The following is a 22182-nucleotide window of genomic DNA, read 5'->3' on the forward strand; positions in this document are numbered from 1 at the left end:
TCTATGGTTTGAGGGAGTTTTATTGGTTCTATAGGCATTCTATTGGTTTATAAATAGACTTTCCCCCACTTTTATAAAGTTTTATATAATGAAACTTATATGTCTTCACTTTTTTGTGGGGGGTTTTCCATTTAAGAACCTTTAAATAATATATTTTACTCATATTCCAATCTGTTCCTTCTTTTTTTTTAGATATTTGCCTGATTGTCCGATGATCATATAATATAAATTCCTCACTTTTCAGACTTATATCTTTATAAAAAAACCTTTTCTGAACCTTTAACAGTTCAAATATTATCATTGACAGATCTCTAAAACATTCCTGAATATCTTCTGACACATTTGTTCGTGATTTCCATTAGCTTTTACCACTTTTCTGCCTGAATTCCATTAGCTTTTGCCACCATTTAGAGGTGTAAAAGATTCACATAAGATTATAGTACAAAATGTCATTCGATGGCATTTAAGCATTCGTTGTGCCTGCTGTGTTCTCATTTACATGCCACATGCCCACACATAAGAACAATAGTAGGTTCCATTTTTTTTTGGTGTATCCCTTACCTTTTATCACAGAAATTTGCGGCGGCTGCGTTACAAAATTCCTTAGAATTGGGGCATTTAACTAATAATACTAGGCACAGAGGAGATTGTTGCGGTTGTTGTTGATTGTTGCTGCTGTTGTTGTTGTGGTTATTGCTGTGGTGTTGGTGTTGGTGGTGTTGCTGTTGTTGATGATGATGATGGCCGCTGCTGCTACTCTGATGATGATGATGATGTTGCTGCTGCTGTCCAGGATGAGTGCAATTATAGTGCTGCTGTTGCTGGTGGATTGGCGATTGTTGCGTCTGATAATGCGGCAAACGAGACGACGTGCCACTTGAGGAGGAGGACGAGGAGGAGGCGCTGATGGGATGATGCTGCTGCTGATTGAGATGCCGCCGTATACTCTGATTGATGCGATTCGTGATGGAGTTGGTCAACGCGGAATGATGGCTATGCAGATGATGAGGCGACGATGACGGCAGGTGAGACGCTGACGACGACAACGACGACGAAGAGGAGGAGGAGGAGGGACTGGCCGATGAAGAAGAGGATGATGCTGCCCCAAACAAGCGGCTGGCTATGATGCTGTTGCTGTGGTGACTGCTGCTGTTGCTGTTGTTGCTGCCACCGTTGTAATGGGTATTCCCCGCACAGGCGCTGCTGCAATTGTTATTGTTGGAGGAACTGGACGATGAGGCAGATGCAGATGCGGCGACCGAGGTGGTGCTTGCAACGTGTGATGAGGAGGCGGCGGCGGAGGAGGAGGAGGAGGTGGAGGAACTTTGTGAGCGCGTCAATATATTTTGCAAGTTGTTGCTGCCACTGCTGTACGCCGCCTGCAATATGTTGCTGGGTGTTGCCAAATGCTGTGCCAGTGTTGCCGATCCACTTCGACTGGTGCCAGCTCCCGCTGCTGCCGCTTGTGCTGCTACTGTTGCTGCTGCAGTTGCTCCACTTTCGTAATTCAGGTGACCCAAATGCTGTTGCAAAACTGAAGGCGCAGCAGCTAGATGTTGCTGCAGTTGCTGGTGGTGCGGCGGTGTGGGTGGTGTGGGCGGTGGTGTGCTTACAGCTAGTGGCGGAAGGTGGTGCAAAGGAGAGTTGCCCCCTTGTGGATGCTGGTGGTGCTGCTGGTGCGGCGGCGACAGCGAAGATCTACGCAATAATACTGGCGGCGTGGAAATCAATTGCTGCAATCGGCTGCAGTTTCCACTGCTGCTGCTGCTGGCTCCTCCTGTTGCTATTGTTGCTGTTGCTGCTGTTGCTGCTGTTGCTGCTGTTGCCACTGGGGCGCCCTCCCCTGGTGCTATTGGGGGCACCTCCTCCAGGCAGCAACAATTATCACTGCTATCCTCCTGCGACTCCTGCGGCTCCTGTTGTGGTTGGTCCCGTTCCCTTTCTAAATTCTCGTTGTTTTGTTGATAAATTTCATGGACATTTCGCTTTTTCTTGATTTTCACATAAGGCTCAAACATTTTACTTTCAATTCAAAAGATACAAATCTATCTTTTATCTCTTTCTTTATGGATATATATTTATCTTAAATACACACACACACATACACACACACAGAGCACACCTTTTATGGATTTTGCTTTTTTAATTTCGATAAAAAATTACTCAATTTTTTTTTTCAATTCTTATTCATTTTAACAAATTCTTGTGACACACATTGCTCCACAAGCCTTACTTTTTTTGTATAATTTTTCGAGTGTGTGCTTTGGATTTTTGGTTGTATCTTGTATCTTTGTATCTTTTTCGTTTTTGTTGGTTGGTGGGCGAACGACACACGAAAACGGGCCGAAAACAGGGCGGAGGTGAGCAGAACAACTGACGTTACGGCCGGCAGAGGGATCCAAAGTTAAAATTACGTTAAAATTTATAAACTTTTGTACTTTTATTATTTCTTATTAACTTATTTGACGCGCGCGCAGCAACCGTGCAGTTCAAAAGCTGGCTGGTGCGACAGAGCAGGCAACCTCTCGACTCAAATAACGGCGAACGATTGGACATGTTTAATCGCGTTCGCGAGGCAAGGCCGTTTCAATACGCCCGTCCCGCCAGCGAATGTTGCTGCTGCTTACAAAATGTTGCTCGGCCACATGCTGCCAGAAAACGTGTTGCCGGCAAGGTAGAAAACTGGCAAAACGGCACAGAAAATTCAGCGCATGCAAGGTATATTGTGGATCAAACACGGGGAGGTGAGGTGCGTGGGTGCTTTATAATGTTGCTGGGGCCGTTGTTCCTCGCTGTCGGCACCTTTCCATAGCCCGGCGATTCGTGTCGATGTTCGAGTTCGCTCGGCCGGTTCGACCGTTTTTACGCTCTATCTACTCATTTCTGCGTTTCACTCGCTCATTCAAAAAATACGGCGCTCGCTCTTGCTCTGCTCTCTATCACTATCGCTCTCTCTGCCTCTGGCCTCCACCCCCCCTTCTTCATGTGGCTCTTCAATGGGACCGCGGCAGGCGGCCTTCCCTTCAGTTCCTATATCTTTAAATTACAGTTATCGCCACCCACACAAGAGATTTTCTTTGTTGGAACGATTGACATTGGAACAAATAAGCTTTTGGCCATCCTTTGGTGACGCTTTCGATACCCTATAGACGAAGCAACGCAACCTTTCTGATTACAGGGTATCTCATGGTCGGACCAATCCCCTTTAGCCTTCTCTTTTGTCACTTTTTTGGGGTGGCACATCCTACTTTGCGCCTGTGTTTGTGTGTATCCAAATGGGGCGTTGTCGGTGGCACTTGCAACACATGTCGCTGGCAGTGCGTTGGGACCCCCTGCCTCTGTGCTGGCACTCCATAGCTAGCCGCAGCACCAGCACTTTTCCACTTACCACAACTACAGATACAGATACACATACACATATAGATACACTGCATCTGCAACTACTCGCACACCACTTGCCACTCGACGGCACCATCCGTCTCATTTATGGCCTGCGAATTAGCATAAGGCCAAAAGGGCTTCGTGTGTGTCCTTTTAGGTAAAGGCCACACACGCACTGGCACTGGAGATATCTCGCATTAGTTGCAGCTTCCGTCCGACCTCTTGCAACAATCACCCATGACCAATCCACACGTGTGGCCATTCCACTGACCGTCTGTCTGTTTGCCTGCTCATTAGTTAGATGGTTTCAGTCGGTCCACGTCCAAGTCCATATAGCCTCTGGTCGCTCTCTGTGGCATTTTGCTAGAATGTGTGAAAATTTGACAGTAATGCCCCGCCCTTTGATGTTGCGACGCCCCGAAGGTGTTGAAAGTCGAGTTATGCGAACCCATTGCACACCCGCAAATGGTTCAAAGTGCCCCCCACAGTAGGGTGTAGGCGGAGTGGGCTCGAAAACTTGCGAAATCGTTGGCATAATTGAGTTATCCACAAATGCAGAGGGTATTACTCTAGAGATTGGTGGATTTTGAATGGGAATTACTTCCTCACGCGTCATGCGGTGGTCGCCCCTCGGTTGAAAGAAGAAACGCAGCTTTACGGGGGAGACCTTTAGCCAACTCAAACGTGGGTCTAGTTTCACCTCGAATTCTGTTGCCAACCGAGAATCATAAGACTCTTAACAAAGGTTTCTGGCAAAGGTTCACGGCCCAGTCACAGTCACTGAAGTTCCAAGGCAAATCCGTTCGTTAATTGAATCATATGTTGGAACATCCAACGATCAATTTCAAAGTTATCAACGCCCCCACACGGCCATATAAAGGGGGGATCTATTCGTATTCGTATTTTGAGTTTGCTCATCTTTTTTGAATGGACAAAACGGACGTTCAGTGACCTTTTGGGCCAGCAGCAGCTGGAGGCGTATGTTGTGATCGATGTTCAACTTCCTTTCTGTTTTTCAGCGCTATTTGCGGAAGCATTATGGCAACTGGTTCACCTTTTCCACTTAGTCATTGAATCTTCAATGAGTTTCAATTCCATTGGAACTTTCACAACATCATGGCCGGCGCCTGCTGACCCGCCTGACCCCCTGCCTCTCCCCTGCCGCTGCCACTCATCATCATCAATCGATTTTCAATGAAATAGAAATTTCATTTAACGCTTTCCCATATGCGCTGATATAATACTACTCGTAGACGGGACAGGCTAGTGTTTTTGCTTCTGTGTGTGCCAATATGTTCATGCACATGATTTACTTGACACTAATTTCCATAAATAAAACAAAAAGTTTTAATAAAAATGCCTGCCTGCCTGCCGCTTGAATGGTTCGCTGCTGCTGGCTGACAATAACCCAATTTTCACAATCGAGGCAGGCGCCGCCACATGGCACAGTGGTTCAAGTGGTCTTTGAAATTGGGGTTTTCCGAAAAGGTGGATCGGAGTCGAAAAAGCTAACGAAAAGTGGCGGAAAAAGCGAGAAAGAAACTCTTCGGGCGGAAACGAGAGCCGAGATGTTCTATCACTCGATTCTCATCGCTTTTAGGCCACCTTCTGCATCACTGTGCAACATTGTAAGCACCTCAGATGACAAAATTGAAATCAAAGCAATCAAAACTGGAGGCTGTGCTGCCGCTGCGCCGCGGCGTCGCTGCTCTGCCTGCGTAAGCGTTTTGCGTGGGCAGCGACGCAACGAAAGTGTTAATTGATTTGGAGATTGCCTTCAAAAGTAGGCAGAAATCATCCCCCCCACCCCCCACCAAACTTAAGAGATCGAAGCCAAGAGATTAACCAGTTACGAGATGCTGACATTGCATCCGTTAAATACGAAATGGAGTTGTAAGATACAGATACGTTGACTCCGAAAAAGCTGCTGTGGGATCACTTCCGCACTCGTGCCTCCAGGTGAAACTTTCAAACAGAGAGAGAGAGAGACAGAGAGAGAGAGAGAGAGAGTGAGAAAGCCGCAGAGGGAGAGAGTCCCCAGAGAGAAACAGGGACAGAGAGAGAGTTCGACTTTTCGTAATCACTTTGCAGCAATTGGCGTTTTTCGGTTCGGTTTTCGGTTTGGTTTTCGGTTTTTGTCGAGAAATTTACATTTCACATTTTCACAATCTTTTTTTTTCATTTTTTTTTTTGTGCTGTGTGACTGTTGCTCATGTAACAAATGAATGATTGGGGCACACAGCTTTCCGCATTTCACACACATAGACACAAAAAAGATACAACGATCATAGAAATCTGCGCTTTGTCGTCATCTTTTTTTGACGGCAGCGTCTTGACTCTTGGATTGGCTTTGGCTCGGGCTTGGGCTTTGTGTTGCTTTTTGGCCTGTTTTACCCTCTTTTGCTCTCCTTTCTATGCTTTCTTTTTGTCGCTTAAACTGTTAATCGGAGGCCAATTTCGGTAAGTGGGCTTTAAAGTGAAATAAGGGTTCGGTTTGGAGGCTTTGATTTTCGTAAGGGTTTCTATAACATTTTCATTGAATTATCACTGATATTGTTAGAGTTCTTGGTTGCCTTGGTTATGTTTCTTTTAATGGATTACCTTCTTATAAACCGATTTTCTGCTCATTATCATCTATATTTAATGAGTTCCTTGGGACTAGTCCACATATTTCTTTGCCTTATGCTAGATAAAGTTCATATTGGTATCTATTTAAAATTTCATGTATATCAACCAAGTAAATCCGAGTTACTAAAGGTTTTAACAATGATAAGACTTTTAGAGAAGAAATGTTGTAGCCCAAAAACCCAAAAAAGACCTCGATTAGCCTCGTGACAGTCGAAGGAACCCATATAATCCGAGATCATTAGTTATGCATGTTAAAAGTAAATTTTTATGTATTTTTTCACTTTTTATCTACGAAATCCTTGAGAATCCTTGGTTGTTTTGATCTATACTCAATTTATATTAATGATTTATACTCTTTCCGCAAAGTATGCCAAAGGTCTTACGGATAAACCCTTAAGATACCCAGTTCTTTAAGGTTCGACGAAGAACTACTTCTCTATGAGTAAACCATCTACACCATCTTAAGATCGAAGAAAAGAAGAACCATGAGGAATATCTTAGTTAATTCTTTCTCAAAACGATCCCCAATAAAAACTAAATCACACTTCCCAATCTTTCCTCTATAATCTGAAAATATTATATTTTTTCTTTCTTACAGATAACCCAAATAGATTCCCAGTTACATGGGGTTTCGGCTAAATTAAACGCAGGTCTGAGCGATTAGATCGCTTTGGATTTGCTCCCAGCTTCAGCTTCGGGTTTTAGATTTCAGTCGTCCCTTGCGATTGTATTTGATGTTTTGTAACTCGCTTTTTTCGGGCCTATATTGCCCGTGTCTGTCACGCGCCCATCGAAAACTAGTTCACAGATAAATCATAAAATGATTTACAATTTCCAGTCGATTCGGTCTCGTATTTGTGAGAAACCAAACCCATTTTGGCCCGGCTTTTAATGGTAAGGGGAAAAGAAAAGTTTCACTTGGCCTTGGGTTGGATTTTTATTTGGTGTTTGGCCTGTGGTTTTGATTACACAATAGTCAACGAGAGTCACAGATGACTGAGAAGAGATAGAGATAGGGAAGCTCTGCGTTCAGGTAGCAACAAGCCACAAAATTGTGAAATGCATTTCCTGTTTGTCGAAATCTGATTCTGAAATCCTTCGACAAATTGTTTGAATGTGCTAAAATGTCTGTGCAAACAATTTGTCAAGTCGTGGGATTATCTTTTCAGTCTCTCAATCGTTTCATCAATGCACAAAGATCCATCCACAAAAGACTCTGAAAAGGCAGGCAGGAGAAGGCCAAGAGCGACACAAAGCGATCATCATTCAAAGGAGAAGAACACCCAGGATGGGATTTTGTTCAGATCTTATCTGCGGGACTCAAACAAAAATGTCAAAACATTCAAACCCCCTACCTTTGTGACTGACTCGCTGTGGTAGGTAAATTATGAAATTGTCTTTGCGTTTTGTGGACTGCAAAAAGACATCTTCTTGATGGATCTACCACCACATCCCGCTGGCTAAAACCACAAATCGGAGCGGCAGCCAAAGGAGAAGGGGAAGTCATAGAAGCCAAAGGAGATGCCAGCAGTAGAAGGAGAAGTCGTAGTAGTTTTCAGTAGAGGATGAAGGCTCTGCTCGGCTCTGGCTCTCCTGAATCGGGGAGTTGCATCCCACGGAGTTTGTTTACGCTCATTAAACGCTGAAAAGGTGCCATCCGAATAGGCAAAAGACCACCGGAGGAAACCTTAGCACCTGTAGATCAACGAACCATCCATCCAGCCATCCAGCCGTCGTGTGTGGTCCGCTGCGGTGCGATGCGGTGCGGTCGGGTCCCGGTCCCTCATGTACTTCTTGTTCACTCGTTCTCTCTCATACAACCCCTTTCTTCACTCTGAAAGATCTTCAAAGATCTCTGAAGGTTCTCCCGTTCTTTGGGTTCTTTCTTCTGCAGCCCAAATACAATTCTCTAACAATTACAACAGACTTTCAATGGCATATAATTCAATCTTTTGGCTTTTCCGCTGCTTAGCTGCTCTTTTGTCTGATGGATGGATGTGTGATGGATAGATGGATAGCTCTTTGAAGAAGAGAGACAGAGAGAGGGAGAGCGAGCACCGAACACACACAAAGATCTTCTGCTGTCAGGTGTGGATTGTGGATTGAGGATTGAGGGTATCGGGGGTATCTGCATGTGTGGCTTCCCTACTCCCTGCCTGTCTTTGTATCTGTATCTGCATGTGTGGTTCTTGTATCTGTATCTGAGTCCTAGGCTAATTTGAAGTGCGTGTGCGTATCTCTTGGGCTTTATGTGTGGCCTTTAAAGGCGCACAGTAGACACTCGCAGAATGGGAAATTAATTAATTGAAGAAAAGGTTTCTTTCGTTTAGTGAGTATGACCGAGGGGTGCTGCCGCATGACGTGCGATGACAGCTTATCGTTAATCCTTAACAAAAGAGATCTATAGAGTATCTCTAGATATATTTACATAATGTATTGTAGATCGCAGGCAGTCTTTAGTCTTCACTGTACCCCTGGAAGCAAACCATATCTGTAGGCCCTTAAAAACTTCTGGAGAGCCTTTGCTTTGGATGGGAACTCCTTGCATTCCTTTTTCCCCCTCTCTTTCCCGATTAAATACAATTTTCTGGGTGGTTTTTTTTTGTTTTTAATAATTTAAATACTGAAAAAAATATATGTGTATAAAAAATGCCACCAAAGTGGTTTCGGGTTATGGCTGTGGGCAAACATCATGGCTTATACTCGGACGAGTGTGTATTTGGGTGTATTAAGCGCAGACGCAGTGCCTAAACACACACAGATACTCCACACAGACACACACACAGAGACAAACAGAGGAACAAACATGTGAGGCAGCGGCGGCCTCAGCCTCAGCCTCGGCCTCAGGACCGTCCGGACGGTGGTCTCTGATGACGACAGCGAGCCACACACGAATATCAAGCAGCGTTGGTGGGCCCAGTCCAGTCCCAGTCCCAGGCCCTGGCCCAGGCCCAGAGACCCCATACCCATAGCCATATCGTTGACTGTCCGGATACGTCTCGCTTGGACAGGCACCAGGCAGGCCAGGCCTCAGAGACAGGGCCCAGAGCCAAGAACCAAGAGTCAGAGCCGAGAGCCAAGAACCAAAAGATACAACAAGTAGAATCGTTTTGTTTGTCCAACTCCCGTTTCAATTTACTTTCTGGCATGGCCTTTTGTCTTTTTATGGATTTTTATTGCTGTTGCTATTGCTCTTCTGTTTTTAATTGCTTTCCCTACAGATCAAGTCCAAGGTTTTCCCTTTTTTCCCATCCAGAAGTTTTCCCCTTGCGAGCGCCTCTCTTCTGACCTTTGACACTTGTCTGTCTGTCCCTCGGATTCCGGATTCGTGTTGCTGTTTGTGGATTAAGGCGGCGGGTAATTAATTTCCCTTTTGTTCTTTTTTTATTATTATTATAATCTTTATTATTACGAGGCCTTTAGGCTGTAATTAGTCTGTAAAATTAGCCACAGGTTGGATTTTATGGCTGGAAAACTGTGGGGTGGGCTGCGGTGGAAGCCCTCGTCTTGGGTGGTAGCTCGGATTCGTGTCTTGTTAAGTGATTTTCAAAGGCCATTAAGCGGGGGACTTCTTTGTAATTGGATGGCAGTTGGTCTGTTGGCTTTTCATTGGAAAGAAGATTTACTTAATGGTAAATATTTACGAGACTTGTTCTAAGTGTTCCACCGAAGGGTGCTCAATGATTCATTAGAAATATTCATCGTAGCACCTTTATGGCTTCCAAAAATACTTTCTTAAATAGAAAATATCAAAAAAATACTACCCCCCCTATGAAATTTTCATCTACAAATATTTATGTACCAAAAATAATAGAAAATACCAGATAAATACTAACAAAATACCAGAAAATACTAAATAATTTATGTAATATTATCGGAAGAAAAAAAAAACAAAAAAGTTATAAAATCAAAATAAACTTTAAGTCCTCAAGCCATTCTCCTACCAAAAAACTACTCCTCCACAATACTCAATAATAATACAACCAATCCATAAGAAATTTCCATTCATTAATGTCTCTATGTCTGAGTAATGTGTATAAGAAATGGCAATCCATTAGGTTATCATTTCCTTATCATTTCAAGGCTGTCTTTTTTTCGTATAAGCGAAATTACGTCTAATAGAAACAATAAAAAGGAGATAAGAAATTGCATTGAAGCGCTCCAAAGGCGATTTTGGCATATTGATAATAGATTTAACAATAATTAATGACTCCACATAATCGCGTCAAAAAGGTTTTCAAGGTGAGCAAGTATTTCTTTCGATAAAAGAAGGTTCTTATCGATAAGAAAAAGATGACTAAGGCATGGGAAATGTGGGATCTATTGAGAAACTAGAGAAAATACAACGTTCAGGAAACAGGATATATATTATTAAAGAATATAAGTAGTAGAACCCCTTAGAAAAAGCTAATCGATTGGAAAACAATCTTATCGAAGGGAACTAAAAGGTTACCTCTGTTTCCCCTGGACCCAATTATCGCATTGCTTTCCAGCACTGTCTCAGCCCCAAAAAAAACTTTCAAATCAGCTGTTAATCATATTTAGCCAAGAAAAACTCAACAGCAAACAGTAAAAAACTGAAAAAAAAGAAACGAGGCAGCTCGACTGGCGCGTCAAGGCCCAGTTAAGAGAGTTAACATTACAATGGGCCCCCAATCCAATACGCGGAAAGAGTTGGCCCTCAAAAATGGTAAGAAATAATAAAAAACTCTAAAAAAAAAATGTTGGTGTCTGCGTCTGTGCGTCGCCCTAAATGAAGACAAATTGTAAATAAACGTAAATTTTCGAAATGAAAGAGTGAAAACTGTGTGCGCGACGGCGATGGCGACGGACAAACATTTAAACGCAAAGACCCACAAAAAATAAAGCGAATTGCATAAAAAAAAATACAAATGTGAAGAAAAGGTTTGGAGCAGACAGATGGAACATTAAAATGGTGTCTGAGAGAAGATGAGCAAGAGGGGGAAATGGCGGAGGTGTTTGTGAATGGGGAGGATAGGGAGAAAGAAGCCCCAGCAGGCGGCGCCGTCGTTACGCACAATATCTGCGGAGTTCGCTCTGATTATACTCTTCGGAGAGTCTCTTACTATTTGGAGAAGATCTTTGGCATTTTTTTGAATTTATAAAGAATAAAATTGGTAGATAGATTTTCAGTTTCAGAGATTTCTGACGTGTCCCCAAATCGGAAAAGAAGTCTTTCTTTAGAAAAATATGAGACATTAAGAAAATTGAGTCATAAGAAATATCAATCGATTGCAATGAGTATATTAGGAGAAGTACGAGTATACGAATAACTGGGAAACAATATATATATATTTATCTGGAAAATATTCCAATTAAACAATTTATATTCCGGATTTAAATGTTTTACAGCCTTACAGATCACATTCGAATCACTATATCATGTAAATGCCATTGAAAAAATCTCTCGAAAGGGCAATTATATATATAAAATTATATAATCAAATGACAGCAAAAACTCTGCGGTTTCTAGAGATAATCCATTGATGAATATTAAAATTTAATTTTAGATACAGAAGTCATACAAAAATAATGAAAATCCGATCGTATATAGATTTTTCATAGGAATAAATCCAAAAGGGTTTTACCTTTTTTTTTTGGAAAACATAAAATACCAAAATCGTGAACTATTTCATATATATTTCATAGGAACGGTCGACTTAGAACCTGTTCACTATGAGCACAGTACACTCATATATATATATATACATATAGCATACAAGGAAGGAAGTATATACATATATGTATATATATATAAGGACCCACATCTAAGGCTCTTCAAGGGTATCTAAAAATTCGTCTTCCCAAAAGGCTGTACTTGCTTTCCATGTTGTCATTGTTGTTGTATGTGTAATTAAGCGAAATTAGGACAGTCCCAAAAAATAAAGAAGAGCGGTAGGGAGAGATGCAAGTTACAGTTTGTGGGCCCGAGAGAGAGAGAGAGAGCAGATGGGTAAAAAGAAAGCCGAAAGAAACTCCCCTCCACCACCAGCAACACCCGAAAAGGTCTTTCGCTCTTTCGATCGTTTCTTTGGCTCGAACTTCGGCTCTTCGGTTCGATCTACGTTCCGTTTCGCTCGCTCAAACTAAGTCAAAGTTTTTCTTGTGTTTGTGTCTCTCTCATTCGTGTTTGCCGCTTATTACGTTTGCTGTCTGTTTGGGCTGTTGCTGCTGCTGCTGGCTGCCTCTGCTGCTGCTGTCGTGCCCCCTTTTTGGGGCCATATGACGACGCTGCTGCCGCCGTTGAGGTTTGCACAAAAACGCGTCGCGCTTGTTATGTAATATCCCCAGCGAACGAGGCGACGGCGTCGGCTACGGCGTCGGCTACGTTTTGTCATTTGCCGTTCATTTTTTATTCGTCTCTTTCTTTGGCCGTTTATTTGGGTTTCTTTCGGTTTCAATTTTTGGTGTTGCCGAAAAAAAAACAAAAAAACAGTTAGCCGAAGAAAAAAGGCAATTGCAAGCTGCAGCTGCAGCGACAGCTCCGACTGTGGGCGACTCTCGCGCGTCTCGCATTGAGATAAAAATTGTTATTTCTGAGCTGCACATACCCTGGCCATAGAGAAGAGGGTATGACCGACTAGACCAACAGCGAGAGGGGAGTACTCTTTGGAACCGTTAGGAACCACTTTTATCATATAGTTTTCATTGAAAAGATAGGAATTTTCTAAAGAACAATCGCTTGTGTAAGGCAACACATTAGACCTTACCGATAGCCCGATATTAACCCTTGCTAACACCTCAATATTAGCCCTTACCGATACTCTAGTGCGATATGTTTTATGCGATACTTGGATAAGTCTGATGGCATTATACGATCGACAAAAGGAAAGAACAGACGTGAAAATAAAGAACTTGATAAAACCAAAACCAAGAACCGTGACACACTTCTAAGATTCTTTTCTACCAAAAATAATCCCACCAGACTTCAGCATAATCTCTCCAATATTATTTCACTCAAGTCTGAGAAATATCAAAAGAAATCTAAAGACCATATCTTATAAAAATCTCCCACATTGAGAGGTATCTAGTTCTTCGGGTATTACATTTTCTACCCTTTCTTTGGAGTTTTTTGTTTTTTGTTGGTTCGGTTTTGCTTATTTTATAATTTGCTGCGCTTTTTAAAGCTCAAGCCATGAAAAAGAGGTGAAACTAATTTTTTTTCTTTATGTGTGCCGTTGTTGTTTTTGTTGGTGGTATGTGGAAATCCCTCGAAGCGTTTATGTAATACAATTTTGGGTAGAGCTGCGGCTTCGGGTTTTTAGTGGGCGACGCTGCTGTTTTGTTTTGTAAAATGTCACTCTAAGAATGAGGAAAAGAAACAGCAGTAGCAGGAGCAGAGGGAGAAGGGAGTGGGGGAGCAGTCTGCCAGTCTTTGGGGCAGGGTTGCCACACTGCTTGAGTGCATGCTTTCATGTAGAGCTCCCTGGAGGGTTACCATAATTTGAAGGCATGGGAGAATGATAGCCTATACTTATGACTACTCTGTTTAGGGTTGCCCAAACCCTCCACATTGTGGGGTTATCCACCCTTGGAATGCCTCAAAGGGCCATGGACTTCATGGCTACTCCCCCGCCTCTATGGGCGGGAGTTCGGCAATTAATTCGATTGCACAACAATCGCACAACTAAAAGACAATTGAAATTAGAAAGGCTGCCCAAAAGCCCAGCAAATTGAATGCTTGCGCCCGGCCCGGCCCGGCTCGGCTCGACTCGGCCCGGCTTTTTCGAGAAGAAACTACAACAAAGGTTGAGCATCGCCGGGCCGGGGTTGTTGCTGTGAAAGGTGAAAGGTGTAGTTAATCGGGCAGCGGCAGAAAAAGAGAGTTGATGGCAACAGTGTGGGGCCCTCAGCGTCATCGTCGTCGTCTTCGTCGTCGTCGTCGTCGTCGTCGTGTGTGATAGCGCGGGTGAGATTTGGATACCAAACAAATCGCGGGTGGTTTCGGCGATATTTTCAGTTTCTTTTTGTTTTAAATATAAATTTTAAGTCTTTCTTTCGCCGTTGCTGCATCTCTTCTTCTTCTTCTCTCTCTTTTTTGGGGTGTTACGAATCCGACGAGTGAAATCGCAGAGGATGGAAAAAGTGCATGAATTTGTTTTTAGGCCAACGGATAGTTCCGGCATTCGTAGCCCTCGCAGCCCTGCGGGGGGACACACGGATCCACAGATTGGAATTGATTGGCAAAGCGAATGGAAATTCAATTTGTAATGTGTATGGCGGGGTATCAGAGCGAGAGGGAGAGAGAGCGATAGAGAGAAGCAGTGCGACAGCGGGTGGGGTGTTAATGGGAATCTCGAGTGGGATTCGAATTCGGTTTGATGCTTAGCTTGAGATTAATACTCACTCGTATGGCCGCTAGCTGTTATACATGGGCGGTGAAAACTGCCAAGCGGGTGTGAATGATGGTACATTTGCATAAATCGCATAAGCGGTCATTAGGAAGTGTTATACACACAGCAGCATGCACTATATGAGGTGTTATACATAGGGAAAGTGTTATACAGAAATAAATGATTGGTTGTTTATTTTTATTTTTGGATCGATTATGAACTGTTATACAAACTGTTATGCCACGAAAAGAAGTTGTATGCAAGCGATGTACCCTCTGGTATACAAAATGTAAAACTAAGATTTAAGATATACATAACTGTAACACAGCTGTTATACACAAATATGTATGCAAGTAGATCTTCTTCAAAGTAAAAAATAAATCGTATTGTTACAGCCCCGTTACTAAAATTCGAAAAAAACTGTTATACTAACTATTATACAAACTGTTATACTAACTGTTATACTAACTGTTATACTAACTGTTATACTAACTGTTATACCGCAAGAAAGAAATGCAACGAAAATGTATTATAACAGACAACCTGAATAAACTTTAAATAAAAAGTGTTATATGTCTATTATACAGCTTGTATGCTTGTTATACTTTTATAATCATGTAACAAACACAAAAATCTCCCATCTAAACCATAAACCACACAAACAGAGTGTTACACAACTGTTATACGCCAAACGACGACAGCCTGTTGACCTATCAAATGACATCGATCGAAAGTAAGTGACTTGCTTGGTTGTATCGCGCCAATCCAGCGACCCGAACACAAGTTATAAAAAACCCAATTCGAAAGGTGAAAACTCGATTAAAATGAATTTATTTCCCTCTCTCTCGAATATTCATCTTAAAATAGCATTTACAACAGTAGAAACAACAATAACAATAGCAACACCAACAAATCAAATGGTGAAACACGAATATTCGTGTCGAAATGTCATGGGGACGGACGGACGGGACCCTTCTCCGTCTATCGCCCCCGCACTTGGCACTTACTTTGGGGTTAACCTCCGTCCATCCGTCGGTCCCCCATTAGACCATATCAAATCCCCCCGTCTCGACGTATAACACCCTCACTCCCCCTCCCACCCTCTTATAACGAATTGCCCCGCATTGTTACCAGACCCTCGGGAACTTTTTTTTTTCTGTTCGGTTTGCCCCGTTTCGTTTCGTTTCGCTTTTTTTTTTATCGTTGTTGGTGCTCTCTGTGGCCGGCACATAAATTTCCCTCCCTGGAACTTTCAAAAACCCCAAATGAAATTGTTCAAATGAACAGAGAGACGATTTGCATTCGAAAGCTCAGGCAAGAAGTAGCCAAAAGCAGAGCAGGGCATCACCATGGCAAAGAGGGCATTACTCATTGTAAATGCTCTTCACGGAAGGTATGGTCCTAAAGATGGATAGCCTCTACAGGTTTCTATCTTCCTCCATAGCTCGTTGTATATCTCCCTCTTACAGTGTGGCTTAGCAGTAATGAGTGCTAAGCCAAGTATTTTTGGGTAAAATCTATTTTTTATTTATTTTTTTAAACTAATTCCACAAAACTTGAAAGACTTCATTCTCTAATCATTCTACATATCATATTCACTTCTCTCATAGGATCGGTTCATTCTATCAGATCTTCCATTATCTTCCCCAATCTGCTAGAGTATCTCAATCTTCGACTTCCCAATCCTAACCTTTCTTCATTGTTTTTTTTTGCATAATTTTCCCTGAGACATCGTTTCTCCGGTGGAAAACCTCTTTAGGCTTTAGAGAAAAAGCAGATCACAACCTTCCATCCCGTGGTGATCTCCAATCGTTTTTTTGTTGTTGTTTTTTTTTTTTTGGGCTAAAGAAAGTCATTAAGTGAATGGGAGACCGACTCGGAGAAAAAGAAAAAAGAAGCAGCGGCACCGGCAGTGGACGAAGAGCCACAAATTAGCGTTCAAATTAAGTGATTATTATTATTATCCACCATTAGCCAGGGGAGAGGAGAGAGATACAGATACAGATACAGGAGTTACTTTTCCGAAATGTATCTCAATTTATTGTATATTTGTTTTGTTAGCAACCTCCTATTCAAATGAAAGTCGGGGGAGGGGCCGCGGCCCCCATATGATACTTTCTAAATGTGCGGCCGCATTGCACAATTTTCCTGGAGCTTTTCCTCGCGATCTTTTTTGTTTTTGGGGAGGGGGGGGCGGGGGTAATTGCAACTGCAACACTAATGTGAAATTCAATTTGCTGCCCCAGAAACACCAGCAACAACAGCAACAAAAGCAACTTTCCAAGTTGCAAAATTTTCAAAGCGAACGACAAACAAATTTTTGTGTTTAACTTTCCACAGAGCACTCGCAGCGGCAGCGGCAGCAAGAGAGCAGCGCAGTCGCAGCAGCAGCGGCAAAAGTTGGGTTATGTAATACCCAGAGGTGAGGTAAGTCGTGATCAGAGGGGCGGGCGGAGGGGGGAAGGGAGAAAACGGAGAGGCAAGGTGCGATTTCCCTCAAGTGAAACTGTAAGCTGCGGTTATACATATGTATGTGGCCTTTTTTTGTCTTATTTTCATACCCTTATTCGAGGGTATTACGGGTTTTGTAGAGAAGAGAAGCAACTCCCAATCTATAGGGTATGTGGTGTATTCTGGATCAGCATAGTTCTATCTCTTAGATCTATCTTTACAGCCAGAATATCAGTACAACGGAATATTCCGCCCCGAGCGCGTCATCTGTGCATCTCTCCCTTTCACAGTGTGGCTTAGCAATAAAAGCCGGTTTTAAAGACAGATCCTCGCGCTTGTTTCAGGCACATGTTGCAAGGATCATATTTCATTCTTACATCCTTCATGGGTGGAACAGATCGCGTGTGGCACGTGGTATCACATATTTCGACCCTGAAGCTAGCTTTCCTCTCGAGTAGGCCTCACTTAGTGCGTGGGGACATCCAGTAACAACAAACAGAGATAGCAACAACATCATTAGAGAGAGATGGCAACAAACGAGCGACAGAGACAGACAGCCACAAACGAAACGAAACGAAAACGAAAGTGTGCGCATCCGCAATTAAAATTGTAAACGCGAGAGTTTAAAAGTAGTAAAAGAAGTCAAAGAAGCGAAGAAGAAGACCCAGAGGGGAGGAAGGAGAAACAGAGAAGCACAGACTTGAAAAGAGGAAGGAGAAGAAGTCGAGACAGAGAGAAGGAAACAGAAATGCCACCAAAATGCGGTCGCTGTCGTCTGTCAAATTAGAGGCAAAAAAACGTTTTCAGGTGAAAATTTTGACCCAATTTCTGGTGGATTTCAACCGAAATGAGGATTACCTAATGTTCAGAGAAGGCGATGGAGCACACGAGGGGGGGGAGTGGATCTCCATCTACTCTGGCCCTGGGCTCTGCGGTGCTCTTGCCTTACTGGAACGCTCTTCTTTTCCGCTTAAGCCCCAAGTACTGGCTTAATGGGCCGCCAGATGATTTGCTTGGTTCCAATCCACAGGCATTTTTTTGTGTGATTATGCGATTGTTAACGAAAGATGTGCAATTCCGATTTGAGAGAAGAGACAACGGCAGGAACCAAAGCGGCAGCTTAAGATCTGTGGAAGGAAGTGCCAAACCGAAGGCAGACACGACTCCAAATGCTCTGCTGTGCTCTCTCAATTTCCACCTCTCCCAGTGTGGCTTAGCAACAAATGATGGACAGGCCAGAGGAGAGAAGTAGATCAAGAACAAAGCACAACAAAGCACATCAGTAGCCGAAGGCACAAATATTCGCGTGTCCAATCGATCACCAGAATTGAACGATCATTAGCACCTCTTCTTCTGGCTTTCATTATTCTCTCGCTTTTTATCAGAACTTCTAAAAGCTGATCGACTGCTTGCCCGCTCAGCTTCCAGTGTTCGTTCGAGATCAACCCTTTTGAGTGGAATAACTCTAGATTATTTGGGGCACACGCATCGATGGATCGATTCAACTGGTTTGCTTATCGCTTCTCTTCTTTTTTTTTATTCAGACATTTTTTTAGTGTCGTTATAAATGAATAATTGCGCTGGGCTCTCCGAAATGGGTCACCAGAGAGACCCAGACCCAGACCCAGACCCAAACGCAGACCGCGAACGCAGATCGCATCGATTCGAATCGATCGAGTTTCCCTTTTGTCTGGAGCACCATCTCGATGCCTCGTAATCGATTTAAATAAATTATAATTACTCACGCGCTTGGGCAACGTGTTTTTACTTTAATGGGATCCTTGGACAAACGAAACGAGATCTGGGCGATAATATTTTATGGGTTTTGAAGGGAAGGCCCTTTTATAGCACCCAATGTACGCGTACATACCTGTAATGAGATGAAAAGAGGGGGGAAAATGTAAATTAATTTAATGTTTGGGATTGTATTTAATGGTTTTAAGAGTAATTCTAAGACGGAGATTTAAGTGAGTATCATGCACATAGAATATCAGAAAAATGTCCGACCATCATTGTTTTTATGTGTTTTTTGTGTAACTATGTAGTATGTGGTAATATAACAGACGTTTAACAATTGTACAACACTGGTATAACCTTCGGTTAACAGTTTTTATGTCATATATGATATATTTTGCAATATTTTGAGTATAAAAACAGTATAACAGTTTGTATAACAGTCGTATAACAGATTCTTAAAGGCAATTTTTAACAAGTTAGGTAATACCACGAAATTCTATATTTTTCAAGATGTCTGTTTGTTTAACAGTTGCCTACATATCAATTTTCAAGGGAAAATTAATCTACAAAGTACGTATCCCATAAAATCAAAGTCTCCATGACTTAGGGCAATAAAATAAATCAATTTTCGGATTTATTATGGATCATAAATTAATGAAAGATCTTCAATGTCAATATTAAACGCGATTGCTAGACCATACACTTTTTTGATAGTCAAATTAAACCTTAATTTCTTATAGGACTTGGTGATTTATGAGTGGCTTATGAGAGTGACTCCTGCTTTGAGTGAACATTTGGGAACATCATAAAAAGATAGACAAGATCGTAAATTTCTGAAGACCTTAATGATTCATTAAAACCCAAAATCGCTTCAGTTCCAAGAACCGCACCCACTCCTTTCTTGGGTAAGCCACACACAAAGTGAAGCATCGATAAAAACTAAGAACCTCCTTACAAAGTATCCATCAATAATCGCTCGTTCAGGCGGATCAAAATCCAGACAAAGAAGAAAACGTTTCGTTCCGTAAAAGTGTATAAAATATGAAATCATTTCTGTGACGACGACAACGAAATGCCAAAGTGAAATTAGCCCAAAGTTGAAATCCATTTAGAAATCTACATGAACCCCACCGAAATGTTCGTCAAAAAGGTACAACGAAAAATTATAATGAAATACATTCGAGAGATGTGATATTAATCCCAATCATAAATCAACCAAAACCAGACATTCGGACATTGGACATCATGTCAAAAGTTGACAGGGTCCCCCCAGTCTTTCTCTCTCTGGAGATATATCTTTATAAAGAGAGAGAGAGAGAGAGGGAGAGGCGCTGGTCGGCCTAGGCGTTGGCCCATAGCTGTCCATTTGTCGTCTAGGGTTTTTGGTGTTGCCTTGCTGTCATGTGTGCGACTTTTAGGGCATCCATGACAATTTTTTGTGTGTTTTTGTTGGCTTCCACGCATCTGATCTCATGATGAGACGGCGCACAAACACACGAGTGTTTGCCTAAAACCATCGAAAGTTTGGGTTTACTTTAAACGTATTTGAGGGTCTCATCTGTGGCTCTGGCTCTGCCTCCCTGATGGGTGCTTCCTCTTCTGGCTGGCTGGCAATGAGCGCTTGTTAGGCCCACAATTTGTTATACTCTTTTCAGAGCAGAGGGCTATACAATTTGTAAGCTTCTGCAACGTTTATTAAGTGAATGGTTAAAAAGTGCAACAGAAATCTACAGTATATCTTATTCAAAATTAAAATAAGCTTTATAATTTTTATAGCACATTTTTCAACACAGCTTTTTTGCCAACTTCGTCAACACTAGTCATATTTTACGCTACTATTTTTTAAAAAGCAGCTGTTTTACAGTCTAATGGCATTTTACAGCACTGCTTCTTAGTAAATCATTCGTTTTGGGGCCTTTGAAGAAATCTAGTGGCACTTTTTGATTGAAACTTAAAATATCTCTCTTTTTTGGATGAATATTTGATGCAAGTGTAAAAATCAGATGATTTTTTCGTTGAGCTAAGAAGCGGCTCCCTTGTAGCGTGCAAAGCAGTGCCAATATTTTGTAAAGCAGTAGATTCATATGTGAAGCAGTGCAGCAAATCTATGAATACATTTGATAAGTCTCTAAATCATTCGAATAATTGAGTAAGCAATAGTAATCCTTTAAAAATAGTCACTTTATTCATCTCCCCATTCTATATAATTTTTTCTTTGACTGAATAAATCCCAATAAACTGTAGAACTCCCATTAAATATGAGATGGAATCCATCAGTACTTTAGCTCCCATCGAACTCCCCAAAAGAGCATCTGTCAATCGTTTGATTTTCCCTGAAGTTTTCCTCATTTGAGCCTCGCTGCGGACACACACACACAAGTGGAAAAACATTCGAGTTGAAACAATAAATACTCACGCATAATCTCCACCAAATGGAGGACGCAACGCCGAGCAGAGCAGAGCAGAGCAGAGAGCCCCACAGTTGAAGGCCCGAATGTGGTGCCATGTGCCTGCTGCCTGTTTCACGGCCAGAGAAGCCGAGCCCCCCCCACGCCCCCCTCCTCTGATCATAGGCATAGTTTTGGTTGTTGTTGTTGTTTTTTTTTTTTTGGTTGGCAGAGTGAAAAGCTGTCGTTGCTTTTGTTGTTTTCTGTTTCGTTTCGAGTTATTCACACAAATTTCACGCCAATGGCCGCAACAGCAGCGCAAAAGCCAACAATTTAGTGCTGCCGATCCGTTGAATGGCCTTTGGAAATGATTTCTGCTTGGCAACAATTGCAAAAGCAAAAGCAAAACAGCAGCTGAAAATTTAAACACCACAACAGCAGCTGAAGAGAAAATCAGTTGAGAAAACTGCGACGAAAATCATGGGAAAATCGAAATTTAATTCGCCATTCGATTGGTTATAGAAATTCTTTTTATTTGATGAAAGAGGGCAAAGGCGAAAGCTTTGAGGGGGGAGAAAAGGTGTGAGAGTTCGGGGAATTTCACCCTTAATTGCTAAGACACACTGTGAAAGAGTCAAGGAAGCCGAAGCTTAAGCTGCTTAAAGGGATATTTCCTTATCTTCCAATTGCACTTTCAAACAATCCATCAAGTATTTTCCTTCCTGATTCGCATATGTAAATAATAATCTTAGAGCCATCAACAGCCCCATCATCATCATCATCATTAATAAGGATCATCAACGGGCCACGACGGGCAGCCACAAGTGACAGGAGTCGGGGGCAAAACTATTATTAACTCCGGAGACTCCGGAGACTTTCACGCGCGAGTTTTAAATGCTGGCAAAACGCATCGTTGCACAAATTTGCATTTTCCCAAACAGACAGAAAGGCAGAAAGAGGGAGAGAAAAGCATGGAAAATGGAAAGCAGCAGCAGCGGCGGCAGAAGGGAAAACTGTCATAAACATAACTCGAGCTTCAATTGAGCTTCGGGGTGCGCTGCCGCTGCTCGTTCGGGGTCTGGTGATATCGCCTGAACATATCACCGCATAACGATAGACCCTCCCCCCCCACTCCACGCCACGACACTGCAGCTCCTCCTCCTTTCATTGCAGTGAACCAACCATTCACTTGCCTTTTGTCTCCTTTTATCTCTGCATTCCCACTCTTCCACTCTCTCTCTCTC

At 42.4% G+C, this 22182-nt stretch overlaps 1 protein-coding gene across 3 annotated transcripts in view; it reads right to left on the minus strand.

Moving 5' to 3' along the window:
- LOC108154937 (protein roadkill) overlaps positions 1-22182 on the minus strand; it is a 70490-nt gene that overhangs the window by 11199 nt on the left and 37109 nt on the right. Inside the window, exon 1 of one of the 3 annotated variants that reach the window (XM_017285426.2) lies at positions 562-2272. The exons of the other annotated variants lie outside the window; for them this stretch is intronic. Coding sequence (XP_017140915.2) covers positions 562-2018 — 1457 coding nt within the window. The 5' untranslated portion in view covers positions 2019-2272. Of the gene's footprint in view, positions 1-561; positions 2273-22182 lie in introns of those variants that run through there. 3 annotated transcript variants of the gene reach the window in all.

Source organism: Drosophila miranda, chromosome 2 (genome assembly GCF_003369915.1).
Source record: "Drosophila miranda strain MSH22 chromosome 2, D.miranda_PacBio2.1, whole genome shotgun sequence".
NCBI classification, from domain to species: domain Eukaryota; kingdom Metazoa; phylum Arthropoda; class Insecta; order Diptera; family Drosophilidae; genus Drosophila; species Drosophila miranda.